The sequence below is a fragment of the Corvus moneduloides genome, chromosome 1 (genome assembly GCF_009650955.1).
Source record: "Corvus moneduloides isolate bCorMon1 chromosome 1, bCorMon1.pri, whole genome shotgun sequence".
Lineage (NCBI taxonomy): Eukaryota > Metazoa > Chordata > Aves > Passeriformes > Corvidae > Corvus > Corvus moneduloides.
The window spans coordinates 125,029,924-125,051,893 of record NC_045476.1 but is presented as its reverse complement, the minus strand read 5'-3'; the positions used below and the strand labels follow the sequence as shown (position 1 = coordinate 125,051,893).

Genomic DNA, 21,970 nt, shown 5'->3' with positions numbered 1-21,970 from the left:
TACCCTGCTACTTTGAGGTGGGAGCCTCCTGCTGAAACACCTACCTTGCCTGGAGATTTAAGAAACATCCCTCTCTTCACAGAGACCTTGTGAATATAAACGACAATGAAAACTTTCTCTAGCAAAAGATATCTGAAACAGAAAAGGTTTCAAGTAAACCCATAATGATCTCCCATGTCTGGGGAGCTCTTGCAGGGGCAATTCAGCTCTATTTGGGGGTTTATCAAATAGGAGAATGATGACATCATTGTTCTGAATTGAAAACTGATTAATCCCCTGCTTGGTATCTGTCTTGCAGATGAGAATTCCCTGTTGAATGCTATGGATAAACTGGTGATAGACTATTCCTGTCTCTGCTTGTGACCAGTCCTCTTGTTCTGTCTTTTCTTTCTCCTGACTATTCAGCAGACACATTCATAGGTACATTTATAAACCACCTGCAAATACAGATGCTTATTTTTAATGGTATCAACCATTAACACAGATTCGTTCTCAAGACATCTGTAGATGATGCAGTCTCCAGATAACATTTATACAACTTATATGAATCCTCAATTTTTGGAGGAGAAACCAAAATGCGTTTAGACAGCTTTTTAAACTGCAAAATAAATTGTGGAAAACACAACTTTCCTTTAAAAAGTCTAAGTTTCTGAAGTTCCAGTACAGGCCTCCAGCACACTTCAGAAAAAAACCAGCATGAAACCAAAATTCCTGATCCCTTATACTTCTGGATGTTTCATGATTGATTTAACAAGATAAGTGGAAGAGTGGAAAATTGGCAACCTAAGCACTTGGGTATATCTCGCAACTGAGAGCTAGCATACATCACATTGTGATGTATTTTTGAGCCTTCCTGCATACCATGTGGACAGTGTATCTCATATAAAATCCTTGATAGGATAGGATATAAAGGAAGAGAATAAAAGGAACTTCATGTTTCCCTTGGTTTCTCTGACCATGAGAAATAATCTAAAGCCCAGTAAAATGTTTTCTTTTGAGACCAAGCTACCTTTCCTATGTCTGCAAGGCCACATTTAATTTGGTAACTTGAATTGAACCAGCTGGCAGTGTCTTTGAAACATATGGGAATGGATCAAAGCTGCAAATATGCAAGGTGAATTTTACATTTTTATATTTCTCTCATGGTTATTTAAGTTCTTGATTCTCTGAGATATTTTGTGCTTAATTCCTACTGTGGGCAATGGCAGATGAGTTGTAAGAACCTTTTCCGAGATGCAAAAGAGTTCAGCTTCAACCCATGTGTCAATTCCTCCTCTAGGTGTTAAATTGGCTGTGTATCATTTGTTTGAACTGAGAAGATATGGCAATGCTCAGGTTTACTCTCTGCTTTGTAGCAAAGGGACACCAGGGGCTTTCTTTAACTGTTAGAAGTAATCTGTACTTCCTTATAGAGAAAAATTTATTTTCATACAAGTGTGATAATTTGGGGCCCATCATTTTCACCACAAACAAATTAAACAGGACAGGAGCAATGGCTAAAATAATAAAACAGCTAGCACTTTGTTTGACACACTATTAGGTATCCTTACAAACTGTTTAAATACTCTGAAATATATATTACCCCTATTAAGCTTTTATACCATTTGAAGATCTTTCTTTTTCACATTGATTTATGCTGACATATAAATGCACACACAGAATGTCAACACTTAAAATGAATCAATTTCTTAAAGGATTTGAGTTGATTCTGATGAAATGACCAGATTAATTACATTGTTTAAAATATTCTGCAATCTTAATATCATTATCGTTTGCATCTTCCCAGATCCAAGTGTCATATCCAGTTTAAGAACATGAAACAGGACATCCACACAAAAGCGACAGACCCTTCATCCCATTATTATTTAATTAACTACTATCTAGAAACTGATGAGCAGTGACCTTTGTTATGAAAGGTAAACAGTCCTGTGAGTTAGTAAGTAAATCAAAAATTTCAGCAGGAGGGATTTTCTCAGCAAAATCTCATTGGTCCCCTTTTAGCTTATCTGTACCTCCTGGCTACCAAAGTACAGTGCACAAAGCAAGAGGCAAAATGATTTTCCGATCCAATTCTTTTTAAAAATACGCAGGAGAAAAAATTTCTTTAAAGAAGAGCCAGCCTCATGAAAAGATTATTGTGGTGCCTAGCCTATGTATAATAAACACTAAGCCATCATCACAGTCTCACATTTCCTTCTTTCTAGGAAAATCAGGAAGTCTGCTCTTTATAATAGATGATCAAATATCTAGTGCTCCCAAATAAACCCGGGTATATATGTGTGAGATTTAAACAAAAAGATGTTGGACTAGTCTTTTGGAAACTAAGATGCTTTATTTCTCTTTGGCTGAGAACATGAGTTATGTCTGCTGATGGCCCCCCACCACACTAGACAGACCAGCTGGGTCAGACAGTAGAGTACACAAGAAAATAACCTGTCATATCAGACATAGTTACTTGTTTCATTTAATTCTGTTCATCTGACCACTGCAGAGACTCAAATGAGAATGTGCAAATGGCTGGACTGGTTCAGACCAAGGGTCTGCCCTACCAGTACTGTGCCTCCAGCGATGGCTCTAGACGTGACAGCCCGAACTAAGGGCAAACATGTACAATACCTCCCACCATTCCCTACCCTCATGTCTCTACCTCCAGCTATTTTCAGCCCAGAGGACTTACTGATCCATTTATGGTTTCTCTATCTAAGAACCTCCTTAGGTCTCCAGTCTTCTGTGTAAACCTCTTGTGTCCACAATGCTGTTTGGCAAGGAATGCCATACGAGTTCTCCATTTCATGGAGAGTATTTACACTGCACAGTCTAACTCCAGCAGACAGCATTTAAAAGAATAACTTTTTTAATATTGGCAGATACAGATCATCTTCCTCAAGGTATTTGTTCCTATTTATACGAGAAAAGCAATGACACTTCTCATATGCTGGTATAGCAACCTCTTTCAAGACTATTTTGGAGACATTCACTTGAATGTTGAATGGCTTTAAAAACTTGGTGCCCTTCTGAACAAATGTTCCTACCTTTTAAGCTTCTAAAAACTGATTTATTCTTTTAAATCTGTTTCAAATTTTTTTCTAGAAAATGCCCTTCCATGAACTAAAGTGGCCAAGTTTGACATCCCATTGAATTATCTTGCAAAAGGCCTTGCTTTCTCAGACCATAAAGGCAAAGCCTACAATATTATTAACATTTTCAGTTCCAGTCCCCACAAATGCATTATTCTGAAAACCCTAGAGAAAATGTTCCCTACAAAACAAAAGAATGTTTAACAGATTAATATATATAGCTCTTTAATTTTTACAAACTGTACAGATAACTGCCACAAATCTCAGGTGTTTTACCATCTTGATGATTAAATCATCTCTGTAAGTAGCAGCAAAAATTTTATAACTCTCAGGGCCTGCATCATTAAGTACTGAAAATAACTTGAAGAGCTGTGCAAAGCAAATGGTACTGTTGTAAACTCCTACAGACTCCAAGGAACCTGAAGCCCTTTCTAAGGTAATAGTCAGTAATATTTCACATAAATAAAAAGCTAATTCTCTTAATTTTTATTATCAGACATTCTAGTCATTCTGGTGTTGACATCGCCAGCTCTGCATTAGCATTTCTGTACCTGCATACACTTGTATGTGCCTGCACACTGGTTGCCTAGATCAACTCATCTCAAATTGCTATATCTCTACCACCTCTCTCCACAACAGGCTGAAAACTAATCCACTGTCCATGAATAACAAGTTTCTCAACAGCAGCTTTTCAATACGGAGCTTGCAATCTGTCTTCCATTCACTTTGTCAAATTATGGTCCACATATCAGCCATTTGCAGCAGTGATATATCTGTCAGGCGTCAAGTACATCTCTTGCAAAGGAAAGTCTTTTTTAGGATTTTTTAACTTTCAAAATGTCTAATCCCAAACATGCAAAATAATGAGTCAGATGCCAAAAAATCATGAGGTTTTTTTTCTTTTCTTTTTTTTTAAAATATGTTAATGTCTTTTCCTTTGCTTTCTGGAGCTTTTTCTAGGTCATGTTTTCAAGCTTTTCTCCAAGGCCAGAAGGGTTTCAAACATTATTAAAAACAAAGCAACTGAGATCCTTTTGTAATTGCATGTTTAAGAAAAACATTTATTGCCATCAAACTTAAATTCTGTTGAACTGACAACCAAGAATCTTCAGAGATGTGTTTGATCAAATAATCTTGAAATAGGAATATTGCTTCAAACCTGTTTTCTCTAGAGTTTCGTTTACATTAATTATGTACGTTTTTCCAGATAATTAAGCTTTAACGAAAGCAGGTTGTTAGACATGGAAGAAAGTCATGACTTAACACTATCTTGAAGGACTCTAAAATATCAAAATATCTGAGGTGTAGATTATATATCTCTGTGTATACATATGCATATCCTCACACAAACAGTGATTTCTTCACCTGAAATTTGTGATTTGCTCTCCCTCAATACTGAGTCCCCTTAAAACCTCTACAGTGGATTTTTTTTTTCAGTGATGAGAAGACAGTTTTGTGTGACAACGTGCATTACAAATCTTAGATTCCAACTGGTTTGTGATGGAAATGTTCATGAGTATTGACAAGAGTAACCATTCCTGTTAATCATCATCATCTCAGCTTATTTGTGCGGCACTCAGTAATTTGTTTTTATTTAAAGAGGGAAAGGCATTCCTTTCTTTTCATAACACAATTCCTCTGTTGGGCATTATCTAAGCTCAGCATAGAGTCCTTCCTGTGTCCTTTTTCTTCCATCCTTTCTGTCCTGATTAAGGCTACTGGATAACTCAGCAGGAAACCCAGTGGGATTGCTCATGGTGTCTTGAAGTCACTCTTTCTTTCATTGTTTTTGCCTGTTAAACCTTGTTTTGCTCATCAATCCCTCTCCTGCATCCCACTGGATTCCCAACTTTCTTTTGTCAGCATCCTTGTTTGCTGCTAATTGAGTTGCTCTTCATTTTCCCTACCCCATTCTCTCGTCCTTCCTTCCTCCCCTCTCAGTTAGCCCATCTCCTCAAATGTCCCTCCTCCATCCTGTGCCTGGTGTCACCTTGTGCGGCCAGGCCCGAGCACCATGATCTAATGGGGTAGACCCCCAGATGACGAGGTATTTCACGGGTGCGCTTTAGTTTCAACTTGTTTCCTGTTTTCTGGGACGTGCTCACGGATCACAGCGTATTTGTGCCACCACAAACCCTGGGCGACGGCTTCCACTCTGCTGGGACTGGAGACAACGGGCTCTGCTGGCAGCTCGACCCAGATCAACCTCAGAGGGCTGCCAGGGCAGAGGGGTCGCCTGACCCCAACTTTACCAAACGGCCGCGGAAATCGGCCCGAGGGTCTCACAGAGGCACCTCAAGGGACCTGCCCGCGGCCACATCGGCATCCTGAGGCCGGCCCAACCCAAGCAGCGGACCGAGCCCCCGCTCCCTGCCGCCACCGCCACCTCCCCCTGCCGCCCGCCCCGGCCCCGCGGCGCGGAGGGGGTGCCATAGTAACGGGCGGGGGCTGGGCGGCGCCGGGGGCCGGGCGGGAGGGCGCTGGGAGAGGGCGGGGACGGCGGCGGGATGGCGGGCACGGGAGCGCCCCCTCTCCGCGGCTCCCAGCCCGGCCCCGGCGGCCGCAAATGGCTCTTCTTCCCTCGCCGGGCCCTTTGTGTGAGGCACGCTCGGAGCGGCGGCTCCGCGGCGGAGCGCGGTGCGTCCCCTGCCGCCGCCAGCCCAACCCAGCCGGGCCGGGCCGGGCCGAGCCGGGCCGAGCCGAGGCGAGAGAGCCGGGCGGCTCGGGGCGGCCATTCCAGCGCCTCGGCGCCCCGCTCCCCCTGAGGGTGCGCGGGGGGCCCGGCTGCTCTCGCCACCTCCCCCCCCCAGTGTCCCCCAAGGCCCTCGCTGTGGTGGGCAGCCAAAATACACCTCCACCAAACCGAAACAAATAAATAATAACAATATTAATAATAATAAAAAAAAAAAAGGACAAAAAAAAAAAAAAAAGGGAAGAAAGAACGGGAAAAGAACAGAGGGAGCGAGCGAGAGGGAGGGAGGGAGAAGCGAACCAACTCCGAGACTCCCATAAAGAGCGGCACGCACGGAGCGAGCGCCCCGGTGCCGATGCGTGGGGGAAACAATAAGTACTCGAAGTTACCTGCCCTGCCGTAGAAGAAGGAGGGTTCGTGGGTTCTCCCGCAGACATCTGCAGACCGGTGCTTTTTTGGAAGAGATTTTTTTTTTCCTCTCCTCTCCTCTCTCTCTCTCTCTTTACAAACCACAAACGGATGTGAGGCAGGGAAGGTGTTTGACTACTGAAGTCAGGCACCTCTTTTTTCATTCTTCTCAGTCTTGTGTGTCCCCCCCCTTCCCTCACACACACATACACACACACACACACTCACACACCCCTTTTTTGCACCAACATTAACGACCAAAAGAAAAGGAAAGGAGTTTACTTGATGTTTTAGTGAAATGGACGTAAGATTTTATTCAACACCTCCTCAGCCTGCAGCCGCTCCTGATCCGCCTTGTTTGGGACCTTCCCCCTGCCTGGACCCCTACTATTGCAACAAGGTGACTCGTGTTTTGTGTCGTCCGAGGTGTTTTATCTGTGCTGTCGGTGTGTGCTGTTGTCGCGGCGCGTTGCATGAGCGGGCGCTGCGCTCTGGCGAGCCGCGCACCAAGTTCCCCGGCGAGGCGGAGGGAGGGCAGCGGCACTTGCCGGGGTTTGGGGTTTGGGGAGCGCAGTGCCGCCCGCCGCGGAGCGGTGCCGCCGGGACACAAACCCGCTCCCCCTCAGGCACCCCAAATTAAAACCCCCGGAGTAGTCTGGGGGCGGGCGGCTGGAGCGGGGGGGTGGGTGGGGGAGGCATTTTCCGTAACATCTTTTCGGAGAAACGGCGTGGACAGGGATGTTGATGCGGGGGACTTGAATTTCCAGGGCTCCTGTTAATGAGAAAAATCGCGCCCGCCACAAATGCGCAGAAACTCTGCCCCGCAGTTCATGTGTCAAAGAGGTACTTGGCGGTGCCGAAAGCACGTTTGTGTGTGTATGTGACATACACACACACACACACACACACACACACACACACATCTCTCTGTGTGCACAGTAAGTCTGCATAGTGTTGACAAGTCGGTTCAGAACATTGGCTCCACTTTGTCCCGGCTGTGCAACTGCCTTACCAATTTCTCTGTAACTTGATTAAACCTCTGTAAATCGGGTCAGTACCTGAGGAGAGCTAAGTTCTAGGTCCCCGAGCCCTGGGGAAGGAGGAAGCGCGGAGGATACTCGCGCTAGCCCAAATTCTGAGTCCGGTTCCGAGAGTTTGGTGCTGCGATCCCGGAGCACTTTGCGTGACTTTTGCTGCCAAGGAAGGGGGCTGGGGTTCCTGCATTGTTGCTGCCGCTGTGGCCTGAGCCAGCTGGTGCTTTATGTATGAGCTGCACTTTCTCTGCTGTTACGGAATGAGCTTTGCACATGAATAAAACGCTGGCCGTAGGAAATGGTCGGAAAGTGCGAGTTACCCAGAGCACTCCTTTGAGCACAGCCCAGCCACGGGGAGCAAGCCGGGAGAGAGCGATGTGTTCAAACCTGCGCGCTCGGGCGCTTGTGTGGAAGCCCGCCGTGGCAGCCCGTGGCGGGTTGCAGCAGCAGCAGATGGCTTTTCGCAGCGCAAACTCCGCCGTGCGCAGGCTCCGCAGGGCCGGCCGCGGGTGCGGAGGGCGGCGGCGGGGCGCGGTGGCCGGCGGGGCGCTGCCGCGGAGGGGTACCCGCCCGGCCGGGCCCGGCGGACAGCCCGGTCCCGCGCCCGGCTATTGTCGTGACGGTCTCACGTGTCAGAGAAACGTTTCGAGCCGTCCCTTTCATCCTGGGCAGCTGCCTCGATTCAGAGATAAACAGCAAAATAGAGTGTGTCTGTGCTGAGGCGCGGAGGCTGCGGCTCCCGGGTGAAGCCCTCTCAGTTTTCGGGAAAGGTTTCCCACATGGTCGCATCTACCAATCACAACAGAAAGGACCAAATTCATCCAGGCTGCATTTCACATATACTCAATGGAGTTATAGAATCCAGAGATAAATCTGGCCCTTTGTGGTGGATGCCTCAGGATATTTCAAGAGAGATCCCAGAGGTATGACTGTTAGTGTTGTTTTAAGTAACTGTTTCGCAGCATCTGGCAAACGTGCCCTATATATTGGAAGTTTGTGCCAGGAGTGAACTTGGTTCAGCAGGAAGAGTTCAAATGCAAAGGAGCATTTATGTGTTCATTAATTTTCTGTTTGTGCTCTGAGTAATCATGAGACTACTGCTACTTTTCATCTGTGGTTTGCTGTTATTTTCTCTATTGTCAGTTTTGTAAATTGTAACAGTGAAGTGTTGCCATGTGAAAAGCTTGGGCTGATATTAATGGCATAAGAACCAAAGTGTTTGAAGATCTGTTTGGCAGTGAAACTGGACAAACATTATTAAACCTATCAATGATTTAAAGCTTCAGAAAGAAGGTAATGACTTGAATACACATTTCACTCATCATTCTTGAGATAGTGGGCCAGATTTAATTTAAAAGTTAAATGCTTTGGAAAATCAGGAATTACTTTAATATATTAAATCATTTTCCAATTAAGTTCCTTAAATAATTTTTGGTGTGTTGCACTCCAAATCGAATAAATTAATTTAGAAAGTCATTTTCAGAATTTTTTTACTAGCTGGTTCAAGCTTCTTTCAAGTCATGCCATGTATGAGGGAGCAAACTGTTCTTTTTAAATGCAAATGAGACACTCATTCTGTAGACAAGTTGCAACTCTTCTATTTCACTTTGCCTGAACTGATAATGTGCTTAAAAGTGCACAGTCATAAGACATATGTTTTATGCTTGGAAAAGACTTACCAGGAATGTTTCAATATAAGATATCTAGTATAGAACAAATGTCTTTCTCACATGTCTTTACCACTGACCATTGATAACATTAAATGGACAGAGTAGATTTGCCAGGCCCCTTGGAGGCATACATTTAGTGAACATTTCATTTTTCACCCCCTTCACTCTCTCCCTTTGCCCAGCATGATTAACATTGCTGTGAAAACTTATCTGACTTGTTCTAAACATGTCGTCATGTTACAGTATTGCTCTGTCACTCATTTTCAGGCTGTGTGTATTTAGGGAGTTTGAAGGGCGAGAGGCCTGCAGAATTTTCTGTTCAATATGTTTGGTTGAGTGTTTGCTTTTAAACTCCCCCAGGAAAGGAGATGATGGCCGGAGTGGGATGGATCCATGTTCTGGGTCAGAATGGGGGTCTTCATTAGGTGTTTACCTGCAAAACTCATTCAGAACTCATTCAAAACCCTCAGGAATCTTGTTTCTTGTAAAGTTAGTTAAAACTTGCTTTTGGCACTTACTAGTGGATTTGGCCCTATTTTTCATACCTAGGTTTTAGTGGTGTTTTTCCTTTTAGAAATTTGCCAGACTTTGATTCTTTACGTTTGAAGTCTGCTTGAGCTACTGGTAATTTAGAATGTATTCCACGAATACTTAGGCTTTTAAGTTTTCTAATTGTTCTGTTAGTACTAATTTTTTTCCCTGATCAGATTGTTGTTTGTAGCACATGAGTTCCCAGGCACATGCATGGGAGGTGTTGACGGTGCATTTTTCTGTAGCCAAAGGAAAATAATGTAGATTCAAACAATCGCCTCTTATCTTACGATTTTGAGTTGGCAGGCTTTGTTTCAGAAGACTGCTTAGATCTTTATTTTATAAACCTAAAATAGCATTCTAAGCATCTTAACCTAATATTTCTCTATCTGCTGTGAAAGCTCATTATACTCTGCATATATTGTTATGCAGGCTTTTCCTTGTTTCTCTTGCATTACCCATGGAGAGAGAAAAGTGAAAGAGCAATGCAAACAATGTTGGTTATGACAACTGTGTGAGGTATCTCTTATACAAACAGACAGAATGGACAGTATGCTTTGGTATATAGGTCAGCCTTTGAAATAACATAGTGGAGCTCTTATGCTGGACAGATTTAGGGTTGGGGTTGTACTGTTCGCCTCTTGAAACTTGAAGCATAATTGCAGTTCAGATATGTTCAGGCTAATGCAAGTAGTCTGTTCAGTTGAAGTTTATTTTAGGAAGCGTCACGTTCCGTAATTGAGTTGAATGATATAAAAGAAATAACTTTGATAATCCAAGTGTCTCAATTTGATAGAATATGGCCAGTGTTTTCATGCTGCCTGAAGAAGTCAGATGATAAGTTTAAACGTTTATGTAGAGAGAAGTAAATAACAGCCTCATGGCTTTCCCTATTGAAGTGCCACCTCCAAAGACCGCTTCGATCAGTACTGTAAGAAGGATTGGTATATTTTAATTTTCATACTTGCAACTTCACAGTGTTTTCAGATATCTGCTCACATAAAGCACAGTTATATAATTGTAGTTTGACACAGCTAATGACAGGGATGCTGACCTCTGCCATCAGTAGGCAGAACATAATGGTCTTTACTGCTCCCAATGGTTAGCCTTGCAGAATTATGCACTGGATTCTTCTGTGATTTGCTACCTTGTTCAAAAATACAGGAGCCTACAGCTCATCTTTCTTGTATTCACTGGTAGTTGTCAGTGCAGTGGAAAAATACAGCCAGACAGCAGAGGTAAAATGATAGACTGTAGTTGTTTTTAAAAAGAGGAATAAAAAAGAGAAAGGAAGGAGAGGGAAGCAAAACCTTTCAAAATGAAAAAAGCAGAGTGAACTTGGGTAGAAGTGGATAAGGAGATAAAATACAATGCTTTGTAAGCAGGTAACAATCCCGCTGGTAATCAGAATTCCATGGAGCAAAAGTGCATATATTTGTACTCAGCGTTTAAAGTAATTTATTGTGTAAACTTAACCCTACCATAGAGACTACTCTAAATAAAATATTCCATGGCTGTTTGCAAAGTTTACATTATTTCCAGGGGCTTTCTTCCATCCAGTCTCTATCTCAAACTCAGAAGTGTGGCAAGCAGGCTCTCTGAAGGACAGCTCTAAAGCTGAAATACTGTTACTGTTTTGACAGTGGTTTAGATTATGCTCATATTGTTTATCCTGAACATATTTTTTCCCCCTTAAAAAAATACCTTGTCCTCTACCGCATTGGAATCATACTTAAATTTGTTACCATTTTATAAAGATTAAACAGTTGTATTAGGGCTGACTGTTGATTTTCAAGTGTTAAGTCTCTTAGTTTCAAAAATACCACATATGAAGAATGGAAATGGACTTTTCTTTCCTGGGTTACTAGACCTTAGTATGTAGTCTCAGAGTTGTGAGTAAGTCTCAAGTGTGCCTCCTTAAATTCCAGTGTTTCAGAAAAGAAGTGGTCCCAGTTTTAGTGGAACACGGACAATGATTTATGTATGTGCTTTTGAGAAATCTTTCTCAAAGGTGTCTATAAACCAAAGCATTTGCAGTATTTTTTTTTCTTTCTGCCAAACATCAGTACCTTGAGAGGAATTATGTTTTATTCTCATACCAGAACGATGTGTTTCATCTCTAGAGCATTACCTTCAATCAGCCTATCATGAGGTCTTATGAAAAAAAAGTGAAAACAGTAAATTATTAAGAATGCTGAATTAACTAAACACTACAGCACATGCAGTACCTTTGGTGTTTACATTAAACCAAAGAGCAGCTGGAGCTGACATTGAGAAGCTGGTACTGTGCAAGACTGGGCAGTTCCAGCTCCTGTTAAGTTCGGGGTGTGTTGGGGATGATCACTCTTTACTGTGAAGAACTGAGCACCCTCCAGCCCTCAGATTCCCATGTTAGCAGGACTTTCTCGTCTTGCTAAAGACGCAAGCATTTGGAAATGAACTGTGCATAAAACACAATTTATATTTAAGCAGAGAATTGTCCTAATCATGGCAGGATCTAGATAAAAGTTCTTGGATATTTAAATCCTGTATTGATGGTAGATATAACAAAGCTTAGATGTTGGAAGTAAAGAGCTTCCTTTGACTGCACTCTCAGCATGGCTCAAGAGTGACCTGAAAGCACCACTTCGCATGGTGAGAGGGTAGTCCCTGGATCGGTGCAGACCTTGGCTTCTGGAACTGACAGCAGAGGCAATTAGTGGCAGCTTTGTTTATCTTTTTGAAGAGGACACATGCTCTTTGAATGTCTAGCATGGATTGCATGCAATAAAATACTTATTTTAAATATAACCTAAATTTAAGTGTTTTGTTTTTGCAGTTGGACTATGTGATAGTTGTAGATCCCTTCCAACTGAAATAGTCTATTCTGCTGTTTTAGCTATGCAACTATGTACCAATTTTCTGCCCAAAGAATGATTTCTCATTAAAAACGTTGAGTTATAAACCGCTTCAAAACATGGTTTATAGCAGATTCGCCAAATGACTCTTAATTATAGCAATGCTTCCAAAATACTTTCAGGCATGGAATTCACATCAACCCAAATGAGATTTTCTTGGTCATAACGCTTTTCCCCACAGCGTTCAGTTGGAAAATGGCAGCGTTGCATTATTCTATGGTTAGGCACAGATTTTGTAGCCTTAGTAGCAGCACCAAACTCTGCCCCTCCACAGAGGTGAGTGCCCATAAGGATCTCTTGTCCCCCCTGCTGCTGGAGTATCTGCCATTTATGTTCATTGGTAGCAATCAGTTTCCTGTTAGTAAGTCATCAAATAAAATGTTTAGCTCTTGATTTAGACCTTCAAACTTAAAATTGATTTTCAGCAGACATCTTGGTGTAACCCACATTTGTAATGTCTGTGGTTTTCTTTTGCTTCTTATGTTTGCAGTAAGTAGTTTATTTTTAGCATTTGAATTTCATATCGCTCTAATAATATTTATATCTTATCTTTCAATTGCACATATGCTAACACTGTTCCTGAACTGTTCATTTAGTATTTCTCACTGGGCTGCTATTTGATTTGCTATAGACCCCTGTTGAACGGTTTCCTCCCAAGGAACACGCTGCTTTCTAAGTTGCAAAACATACTTGAATTACATGAGCATCTGACAAATCCAGGTTAGTGGAAATGTCAGAATGTTTTAGCATTCACATTCTTGACTGTTAAACCACTCTCTACCAGTCAAAAGTGGCACGAATGGCTTTTTTCAAAGGTACTGCTGGCTAAGCATGGAAATTGAGCTGCTGTGGTAGTACTTTTGTCTCCTGCTATTGTTGTTGAGATTATATGGTCTTAAAGGTTAAATGGAAGTTACTGTAGCTGGTATGTATTTTTGTTATATTAAGAAAATCTGCAGTGAATTCCAGTTCTAAATGCAAGAAGAATTCAGAACTCTGAAATCAGACAGTGATAACCTGTACTTAGGGAAATGGGTCAGTAAAGGAAGTATAAAGTCTGCCATGCGGAGTAAAAGATTTATCTAGACAGTTCCTGCCAGAAGAGAAGATTATGTAAACATGTAAATTCCTGTTGTATCTATGCTACTCTATATGTATATACACACGTAGATTTCTGCTTCATTATATATTGCTGACTTCGAAGGAAGTGAACTTACTCTGAGAATGCATCATTTCTGTCCTTTACTATAAGTAACTGGCTTTGAAGTTATATTCTGGTCACAGTTGCCAGAAGTGGGTAGGTTTGTGTTCATGAATAAGAGAAAACATTTGTTTCTCATATGATCGTTGTGTTTGCATCAACCTGAAATAATAATAAATAGTAAAAGGAAAAATAATGTGGAAAAGGGATGATAACCTTTCAAATAATATAATTGATCATTTGGCACACAAAGTTGTGAACATTAGTCATAGAAACCTGCAGATAGTAGAGGCTTAATATCAAAGCTAATGATTTATTTTATGTTAATGACTTTCTGCTAGGGCATAAAAGACTGCTCATAATGGACTCTCAGTGCTGTGTTCAGTTGTGAAGGCTAATGGGATAATCTTACCCAAAATTAAGCTTTTTGAAGTAAATCATGGTGTTGTTTTTTCAAGTTAACTCTTGAAAATGTATTGTCAGATTGATTCTTTAAGAACTGCTTGTAGTCTTTTTAGGAAAATATAAGGCAAGTTCTTTTTTCTTCACCAGCAGTTTTCTTAATTGTGTTGGAAATGTCTGTTTATGTTTTTTTTACTGTTCTGAAAAATAATATTCGAGATGTGGAAGTCATTCAGTCACCTCAGTGTTTTTACCATAGGGCAATAGGTTTTTGTTAGGCACAGTTGTTTTTACAGGTTGAACAAAGGAAAAGAATTTTTTTTTTAGTGTCTTAGCCACTTACTAGCTAAATGGCAGTAAAAATCTTCATTTTGCATTGAGAAGTTTTTAAAATCATGTTTACAATTAGTTATAACCAACATTATATTTCAATAAGAGATAATTTGCCTACTAAAGTTCACATAATGTGCTAATCATGTGTAGCGGTTAATAAAGGCCTCCTATCTCACTCCCCTGATGGCTATAAAAGGTTATTATGTTCATGGCAGCAGTTCAGGTACAGCTGCTGTGTGTTAATAATGCATCATTGTCCCACTAATAAACACAGCAAAGGTCAGCAACCCTGAGCACCTAAAACACCCATTCTCTTTCCAAAATATTTATTAACACCTTAATGGTGTATCTATTCATTTTGGTTAGGATTATATCAGTTAGTGACCCTCATGGAATACTGTGTGTTCAGGTTCTGCAACCTACATGCTGTTGTGGGCTGCTGCACTCATCTTTCCTCCTAAGCACTTCTTTTTCATCACAACTATGTGTTGTTTTTGAAGACTAGCATTTCATGGTCACCTTATGATTAACTTGCTTTGGTACTTGGTTTGTCAGTTTCCATTTTTTTCCTCAGCTAATTTAACATTCTGTCTAGAGGCTGAATTTTCATTACTTAAGACACTTTGTAGAAATTCTAACTGTGAGCTAAAACACTATGTGACTGTGTAACACACATTGACACATTCATGCATCGAGAGATGCATGTATACATGTGTGTACATGAGCACTACTTCCCCTAGGTTCCACACATAATTTTATACTAGTTACTTATGTTTTCCTTTTTAGCATAGATTGCTGTATTCATAAAGGTTTTTTTTTTTAAAATGCATTTTCTACAGACAAAGAACATACTCACATGGGATTTCCATTTTGCCAGGGAAACATGCAAATCGATAGGCCAGCACTTATCTACATTAAAATTAGGTACACTGTAATTTATGGGTGTAGTGATACTGTATTTTTCTTGCATAGCCTCAGATATTCTTTAAGGTAGCCTGGCTCTGTGTCCATAGAGAAAAGCAAAAGTGTTAATTGAACAAAATCTCATTTTCTCATCTTGTAGTACTGTCTTTTGTTTTCTGTTACTCATTTTGAAAACCTGATTTTTTTTCTTGTGCTGTGTGATTTACAAACAAATGTTTAGAGGGCAGAAAAATACCACTACATTTCTATCAAGAGAAATGAAAAAGCTTAACTAACTGAAGGGTTTCTATTTGGTGTAGCACATAGCTTCAATGACACATTTGTCATGCTTTAAAATATATAATACATACAATAAAATATGTACAGGCACAGTTGTGATATATGTAGTGTCTGGCTCCATTGCTATTGTTTGTAGTCTCTACGGTTGTCATACATTGTTCTTTGCACATCATACCCTTACAGCAGAATTTGACACAATTTCTAGCTTTCAGTCCTGCACCATTTTCATTGCACAATATACATGAGTTTGACAGGGTGTGTTGAGGACAACTCTGGCAAGCAATTGATATTTTGAAGTGGCAAGCGTTTCAGCAGCTGCCTGCTTGTGAAAAAGGAATGATAAGGTATACTGTATTGTTAGTTTCAGGCAAAGCATTAAGGTTTAAGCTCTGTAAAAATGTACACATTATTCGTCAGTGGTGAAGCAAGCCTTTTATGTTTTTTAGAGCTTAGCTCTCTGGCTGATGTGAACTAGAATGACATTGGTTTAATGGTCAGTAAATGAATAGGAGTACTTTGAATTTGAACCACTGCCAATTTTGCACCGACAAAGAGACTGACAAAAGAAAGATTTTATGTGAAAGCAAAGCACAAGCAATGTTTGGGGAGGTGGGGAGAGGGGCAGAGGAACCCAACAGAAATATTCTCCAACGCTGTCTTGTAATTCTTCTAAAATTGTTAAAACACATCCATTTTGCATGGCTCATCTGCTACGAACCTAAGCTGTTTCATCTAATGTTCTTTAAAACCTGTTGTATACACATAGTCTTTTAGAATATATTCATATGGAATTTACAGTGTGTTTTTCTAAATACCACACTGTGCCCCGAAGGCCTGTTGGCAGAACATCAGAGTTGTCCTCTGCTGGAGTTCTCAAGTCTCTCTCTATCTGGTAGTGGGAAATTGTAGTTTAATCAGTTATGGCACTTTCAGTGTGTAACATTCATTAGTAAGGCAATTTGTCATGACTGTTAATAGTTAGGATGCATCTGCTCTCTCTTCAGTTATGGAGTGTGATAAGCAAGAGGGCAAATATTTCAATATTTAATAATATTAGCATGTTTGAAAACTGTAATTCAAGGTTAGTGCTCAAAACACAAACATCAGATTACTAACAATCTATGTATTTTTAATGGTTTTACCTTTACAGATTGGATTTGAAAGTACCCTAAAGCTCTTACGAGTTGTGCATTATGTGACTGGGTATTAGAAAGCAAATGTTAGCATCTTCAATGTTTATCAAAGACTTTTCCTCTCTTGCCCTCTGTAAATTGAAAGTTAGGATATTTTCAAGGAGTTGGAGTTACTTAAAATTATTTTCCACTCTATCAGTAATAAATTGTTCACAGTATCATTTTTGGCAGTAGTGGATCTTTTTCAGTGTTAGTTTTGTGTCTGGGCAGCTCACAATGTAACATTATAAAAGATATTCGATGCCTACCAAATAGACAACATGCAATTAGAATAATGTTCTCTTCTCACTAAAAACCAGCTTGTAATCATTGTTCATTGTTCTAAATATGAAAGGATAAATTGTTTCCTACAGCCAAGAAAGGTTAGAGAGGGATTTTTTTCACATAAATCTGATAACCCTCATGTATTACATAATATGATAGCTTCACACACAATAGCTTTGTGACACATTTTAATTTTTAATGAAAAGCCCCCAAAATTTTAACATAATTCTTTAGAAACCGAGCCCAATCTTGGTAAAATCCGTTCTTGCTAGTAACAAAAGCTGTTACTGTTTAAGTTCCTGTTCAGCAGTTAGTTGGTACGCTTCACTGGATGTTGTCAAAAAGGCTTTTCTCTTGATTGACAACCCCGTAGGAATGTGAATGGAGATTTTAATTGCATATCATGTGTGCATATCAGAGTGAGTGGATTCACTGACTCTGCTTAGCTCTGTATCTCTACAGGTCAGTCATGCCAAAGTACTTCTATTTTTAATAAGAAATTGATATATTTTCCAATGAGAGAGAAAAAGGGCATGCAAGTAAAGAATGGACTGTAAAGCAAAAGGTTCCTGTGAATTTTGGAAGAAAAATGAGTGCAATAAATTTTAACACAATTAAGAGGTGTTTTGATGATGCAAATTTGTATTAAGTCTACATTGGCCAAAGACTGCTAAAATAGAAGTGTGTTTATCTTTTTTCTTTTAATTTTTCTTTTTTTTTTTCCAAGAGTACTTTGAACAAAATCAGTTTTAAAAAAAAGTAAAATGAGTGGAAAAATTTACTGAGGCAAGCTGCCCTTGAGTCTTCCCCTTTATAGAGACAAGGGGAAGTGATGGGAGTTTCTTCCTTTTTAGTGAGAGCTAGTGGGGTTTCTTGTTCATACTGGATTTGATCCACACTTTTTGGGCAACAGTGTTAATTTAGGGGGAGATTATCTCCATAAGGACCTCAGTTTTAAGTCTGATACTAAAACCAATTTTGATATCAACTGTAATGCAACCAAAATATTTTTGTTCTTAAGAACAGTAAATGATACATCACTACAAAATAACACTGCTAAATAGACCTCATTATTTTCCATAGCCAAGAACATTGAAGGTGAAAGTAACAAAGCCAAATATTCATTATTATGAATAATAATTATATGTTGATATCTTAAATTAGATTCCATGTTTCATTTTGCATCAGAAACCACGTCATTGACTGTATTCTTTTTAAAGCTCATAAAGCATCAGCAACTGAAAGCACAGCTACCAGACAGTTGTGAGGAACTTTTAGCTGAGTTAGTGTTTTGTTCCAGTACAGGGACATTAAAATCTAAAGGGGGATGACAGTTGCATTTTTCTGTGAGAACCCCTGGGAAGGAATTGTTACTTAGTGACAAAGTTTCTTTCCTGGTTTCTCCTAGTTTGTTTTGAATGAAAAGCAAATTGACTGCCTTTTGCTCTCTCACCCTTTGTGTAAGGCCAACTCTGACTTTCAGGTTATATTTGTGTAAAAAGTGTAGGAAGGAAGGATGCTCACCACTTGTTGAAGGCACATCAAATGGTCTGACAACACTCTGGCACCTATATGGAGCCTGTTTGCTGCTGTGCTGGCTTAAGGTATATCTCACCCAATTGCATCTTGAACATCAGTAAACCCTCAGGAGTGCTTAAAAATAAGTAAATACCTTCAGAAGAAAACCAACAAGATTTGCTTTATTTCTGATGAGACAGATCACTTCTGACTTAATATATGACATCAATGTATGGTTGGACCTATTAGAATCTGGCGCTTCTATGAGTTGCAGTGTTTTTGAGTAAAAAATAGAGCACCAGGTCCACAAGACTCCCAAAGCCAGGGAAAATTCCAGATTTTGAAACTTGAAACCTGTATGAAATGAAGAATTTTCAGATTTTTTTATCAATGTTGAGGAAAGAATCTACTTAGATTGTGTAACATTAAATACCGGGGCCAATTTTGTAAAACCATAGTAGCTCTTGAAATAAAGTTGAAAACATTGCAACATTGATGTCATGAGGACTTCATTTTTTTCAGGATTTTGTTAGGTTACAAAGTCAGACACTAATACTGGGAATGGCAGATTCAAGGATGTCTTGATTTTGCCCTTTAGTATGTTATCATTGGCAGGAATGGGAGTGAAACAGAGGGTGTGGAATGAGTGATCATGCCATTGCAACTTTATCATTAACGCAGTTGAAAATTGCACCAGAGTAAAACTTCCAGGCAGCCTCAAATTTGGCACTTGTTACATTTTGACCTCATGACTTTCTAACCCAAATAATATTTAAAAAATAATTCTTTTTTGTGTCTGTTTTGCTGATTCATTGGATCATATCCATGCCATTCATTGCTCTTGTCTGTTCGGAGTGTCTGAGTCTCTTCAGCATTGCTGCACAGATTTTTCTGCTGCTGAATTAACTCTTTTTTGGTAGCAGGGAGAGCTTTGTCATGGTGAGTGAAGTGAGGACCAAGTCTTGGTGTGGCTAGGAAGATCTTGGCCTCTCTCTTCTTACCAGTCCTTTCCTTCTGATACTTTGATGCAGGCTGTCATGATGCATGCATTACGTTTTGTGGATTTTGAATTGAATATGAGAATACCTGTGTCACTATTTTGTCCTGATGCCCTCATTTTGGGCTGAGGAACTCAAGCATAAGTTAAGGCCTTAGTATTTTCAACACTTTATCTCTGAACAAAAGGCACTTCTCTATCTCAATATCTTTTCTTCTCCTGAATTTGAAAGTTATCCTGCAAATAATGGAGCTGGTTGAGTTTCCTTAAGGCTAAAAATACCCAAGCTCTAAATACAGATATTGTGACCAAAATTACAGTCACATGTACTATAGTCAAACCTACAATTGTGAAGTAAGAGAAAGCCTACTGTGCATGTATTTATTATCATATATATGGTTACTATGCTTATTGGAATAATTAAAGAGGCATCTGTTAAGTGTATGCTTATACTAAACTTTCTAAATTTGTATAAATTATTTCAGTTCTAGTAAAACCAGGGGATTCAGTTTACAAATCCTTAGGGCTTGTCCTATCATATTTTTCTTTGGAGCTAGAGAGGAGTCCATGTATTTAATAATGAAATCTTAGAGAAAAAATATTTTTGAAAAGGAAAAATATATTACTCAGCAGAATCCATTGCCCTTTTAAGAATGCTTTCTCAAACAGAACACTACAGTGGAAATACTAAAGTAGCATTCTTAAACTCGGCTGTGGTTTTATTAACTCTCTTCAGAAATACAAAATTTAAATGCTAATATATACTGCAGAGTAAAATAGTTCTGAATTTAGAAGGAATCTAGAAGGTTTTGGTTGGAGGAGAGGACTGCTTTCTAGGAACAAGTTTATTACAACAGAGACAGCCCTTAACCTGCTGCTTCCTACACGGTTGCCTGGAATTCTAGCAATGCTGGAAGCTCTTTGCTAGAGGTGTAAGCATATTCTGAAGCAATGGGGCACATTGATGTACCAGGTCTGGAAGTTAATTTTCTACCATTCACTCATCAGAATCTTTTCTTATTATTACTACTGAGCTTGTAATGGGCCTATACAAAGCTGAGTAGTTAAAAATAGAATCACAGAATCACTGAGAATTCTGAACTGGAGAGTGTAATGATCTTCAGGTCCTACTCTCCTGGGTAAGGATGATATTTTTTGAGGAAACATGAGCTTTTCACTCACACTGGTAGCTCAGTGTTCAGTCAAGTGGGGGAGAGGAGAGCAGGGAAGGGGAGCACTGAGTGTTTAAGGAACTCATCTAAGCAAAAGAGCTGGGTCTGTGGTCCCTTGTGCTGGTTCAAGAATCTGTTTGTATTTTACCATCACTGAACACCAGTTTCTGTTCTGTCAGGACATTCCTTTCTCCCTTTACATTTCGAGTATTCGCCATACACAGATGCTGAACTTTGAAAAGATGGGTGAATTGCATTCTTAGAGTACCTGTCACTTGGGGATTAGGAGTTTGTGCTAGAACAGAAGAAAACATGAAGATATTCTGTAGAAAGAAGGTTTTCTAACTGGTCTTGGCTAAAGCTGGATACCATTTCCACCGGTATGGACACCTAAACTATCTCCAGGGAAAAGCTGACCAGCTGACTCTTAGATGAGAAGGGACACCACCAGAGGGTCCTGAAGTACCTGTACTGCCAGTGGAGAAAGCATGTATGGAGTGTGGGGGGTGTGCCCCAGACAAACTAATTTTCACCCTGAGTTCTTTGGGGTGTCTCAGAAATCTCTGGTTCATAGACCTAGTGTGACAACATATCTGCTTTAAGGAAAATAGCCAAATTCAGATTTAAATGGCAGCAGAGCTATTAGGATCAGGACAGATCAACTGAAGTAGTGCTGGGTGATGTTAAAAGTTATGTGAATGTGGGTTTGCAGAAGTCTTTACGGTACATATATTGCTTTTTCTGTGAACTTGCAAGACTTTAGGCAATGCTTGCTGGCTCATGGAACAAACGCCCCATACTGCAGTGGTTTCCTGTGAAGTGCTTTCTGTCTTAGTCTGTGAAACATCACGTTAGCTATCCCACTGCTGCATTCATCGCTACTTTCCTCACTCATGTTCTTTAGAAAGTCCTGACATCCCGCAACAGAGACTGATTTACCATTTCCGACCAGGAACTTTCTTTTAAGAAGGTAGAAAACAAAAATATCAGAAAATCCTTTTTTTGACCATTATAAAGATGACATCACATAAGAGAAATGGGGAAAAATAATGTAACCAAAAATATATCCTGGTGAGAGAAAGAGCAGTGTCCAAAAATGGATGTAGATCCTTCAACACATATTGAACTGTGGTCTACAGAAACACTGTGAGATGCTATGTCATCTCCTGTCCCATTCCACCCCCCCATCCTCCCCCATCTCTGAAAAAAATCACTCTTCTCCACATCACAATTTGTTATCTCGTAACTTGGATGAGAACCTTGTTCTTCCTCAACAGCAGATCTTATTTCAGTCCTTATCTAGTGGTTCAATAACTTATGCCTCTAGCTCTTAAAAAAAAAAGAAAGGGCTGATGAGTTTGAAGTACAAGGAGCAGAC

The 21,970-nt window shown here is 40.1% G+C and overlaps 1 protein-coding gene and 1 long non-coding RNA gene across 9 annotated transcripts in view; one reads left to right on the top strand and one right to left on the bottom strand.

The window, feature by feature from the left end:
- The window catches only part of LOC116452036, a 116,597-nt gene extending 110,373 nt beyond the window's left edge, over positions 1-6,224 (bottom strand). For all 6 annotated transcript variants that reach the window (XR_004243382.1, XR_004243386.1, XR_004243388.1 and 3 more), the window contains exon 1: positions 6,159-6,224. This is a non-coding gene — a long non-coding RNA (uncharacterized LOC116452036). The remainder of the gene's footprint in view (positions 1-6,158) is intronic.
- Positions 6,225-6,429: 205 nt separating this feature from the next.
- The window catches only part of TOX (thymocyte selection associated high mobility group box), a 218,933-nt gene continuing 203,392 nt past the window's right edge, over positions 6,430-21,970 (top strand). Inside the window, exon 1 of one of the 3 annotated variants that reach the window (XM_032126114.1) lies at positions 6,430-6,577. In XM_032126114.1, the coding sequence (XP_031982005.1) occupies positions 6,476-6,577 (102 nt within the window). In that variant the 5' untranslated portion in view covers positions 6,430-6,475. Of the gene's footprint in view, positions 6,578-7,863; positions 8,135-21,970 lie in introns of those variants that run through there. The other 2 variants (XM_032126122.1, XM_032126105.1) reach the window with 2 other exon arrangements.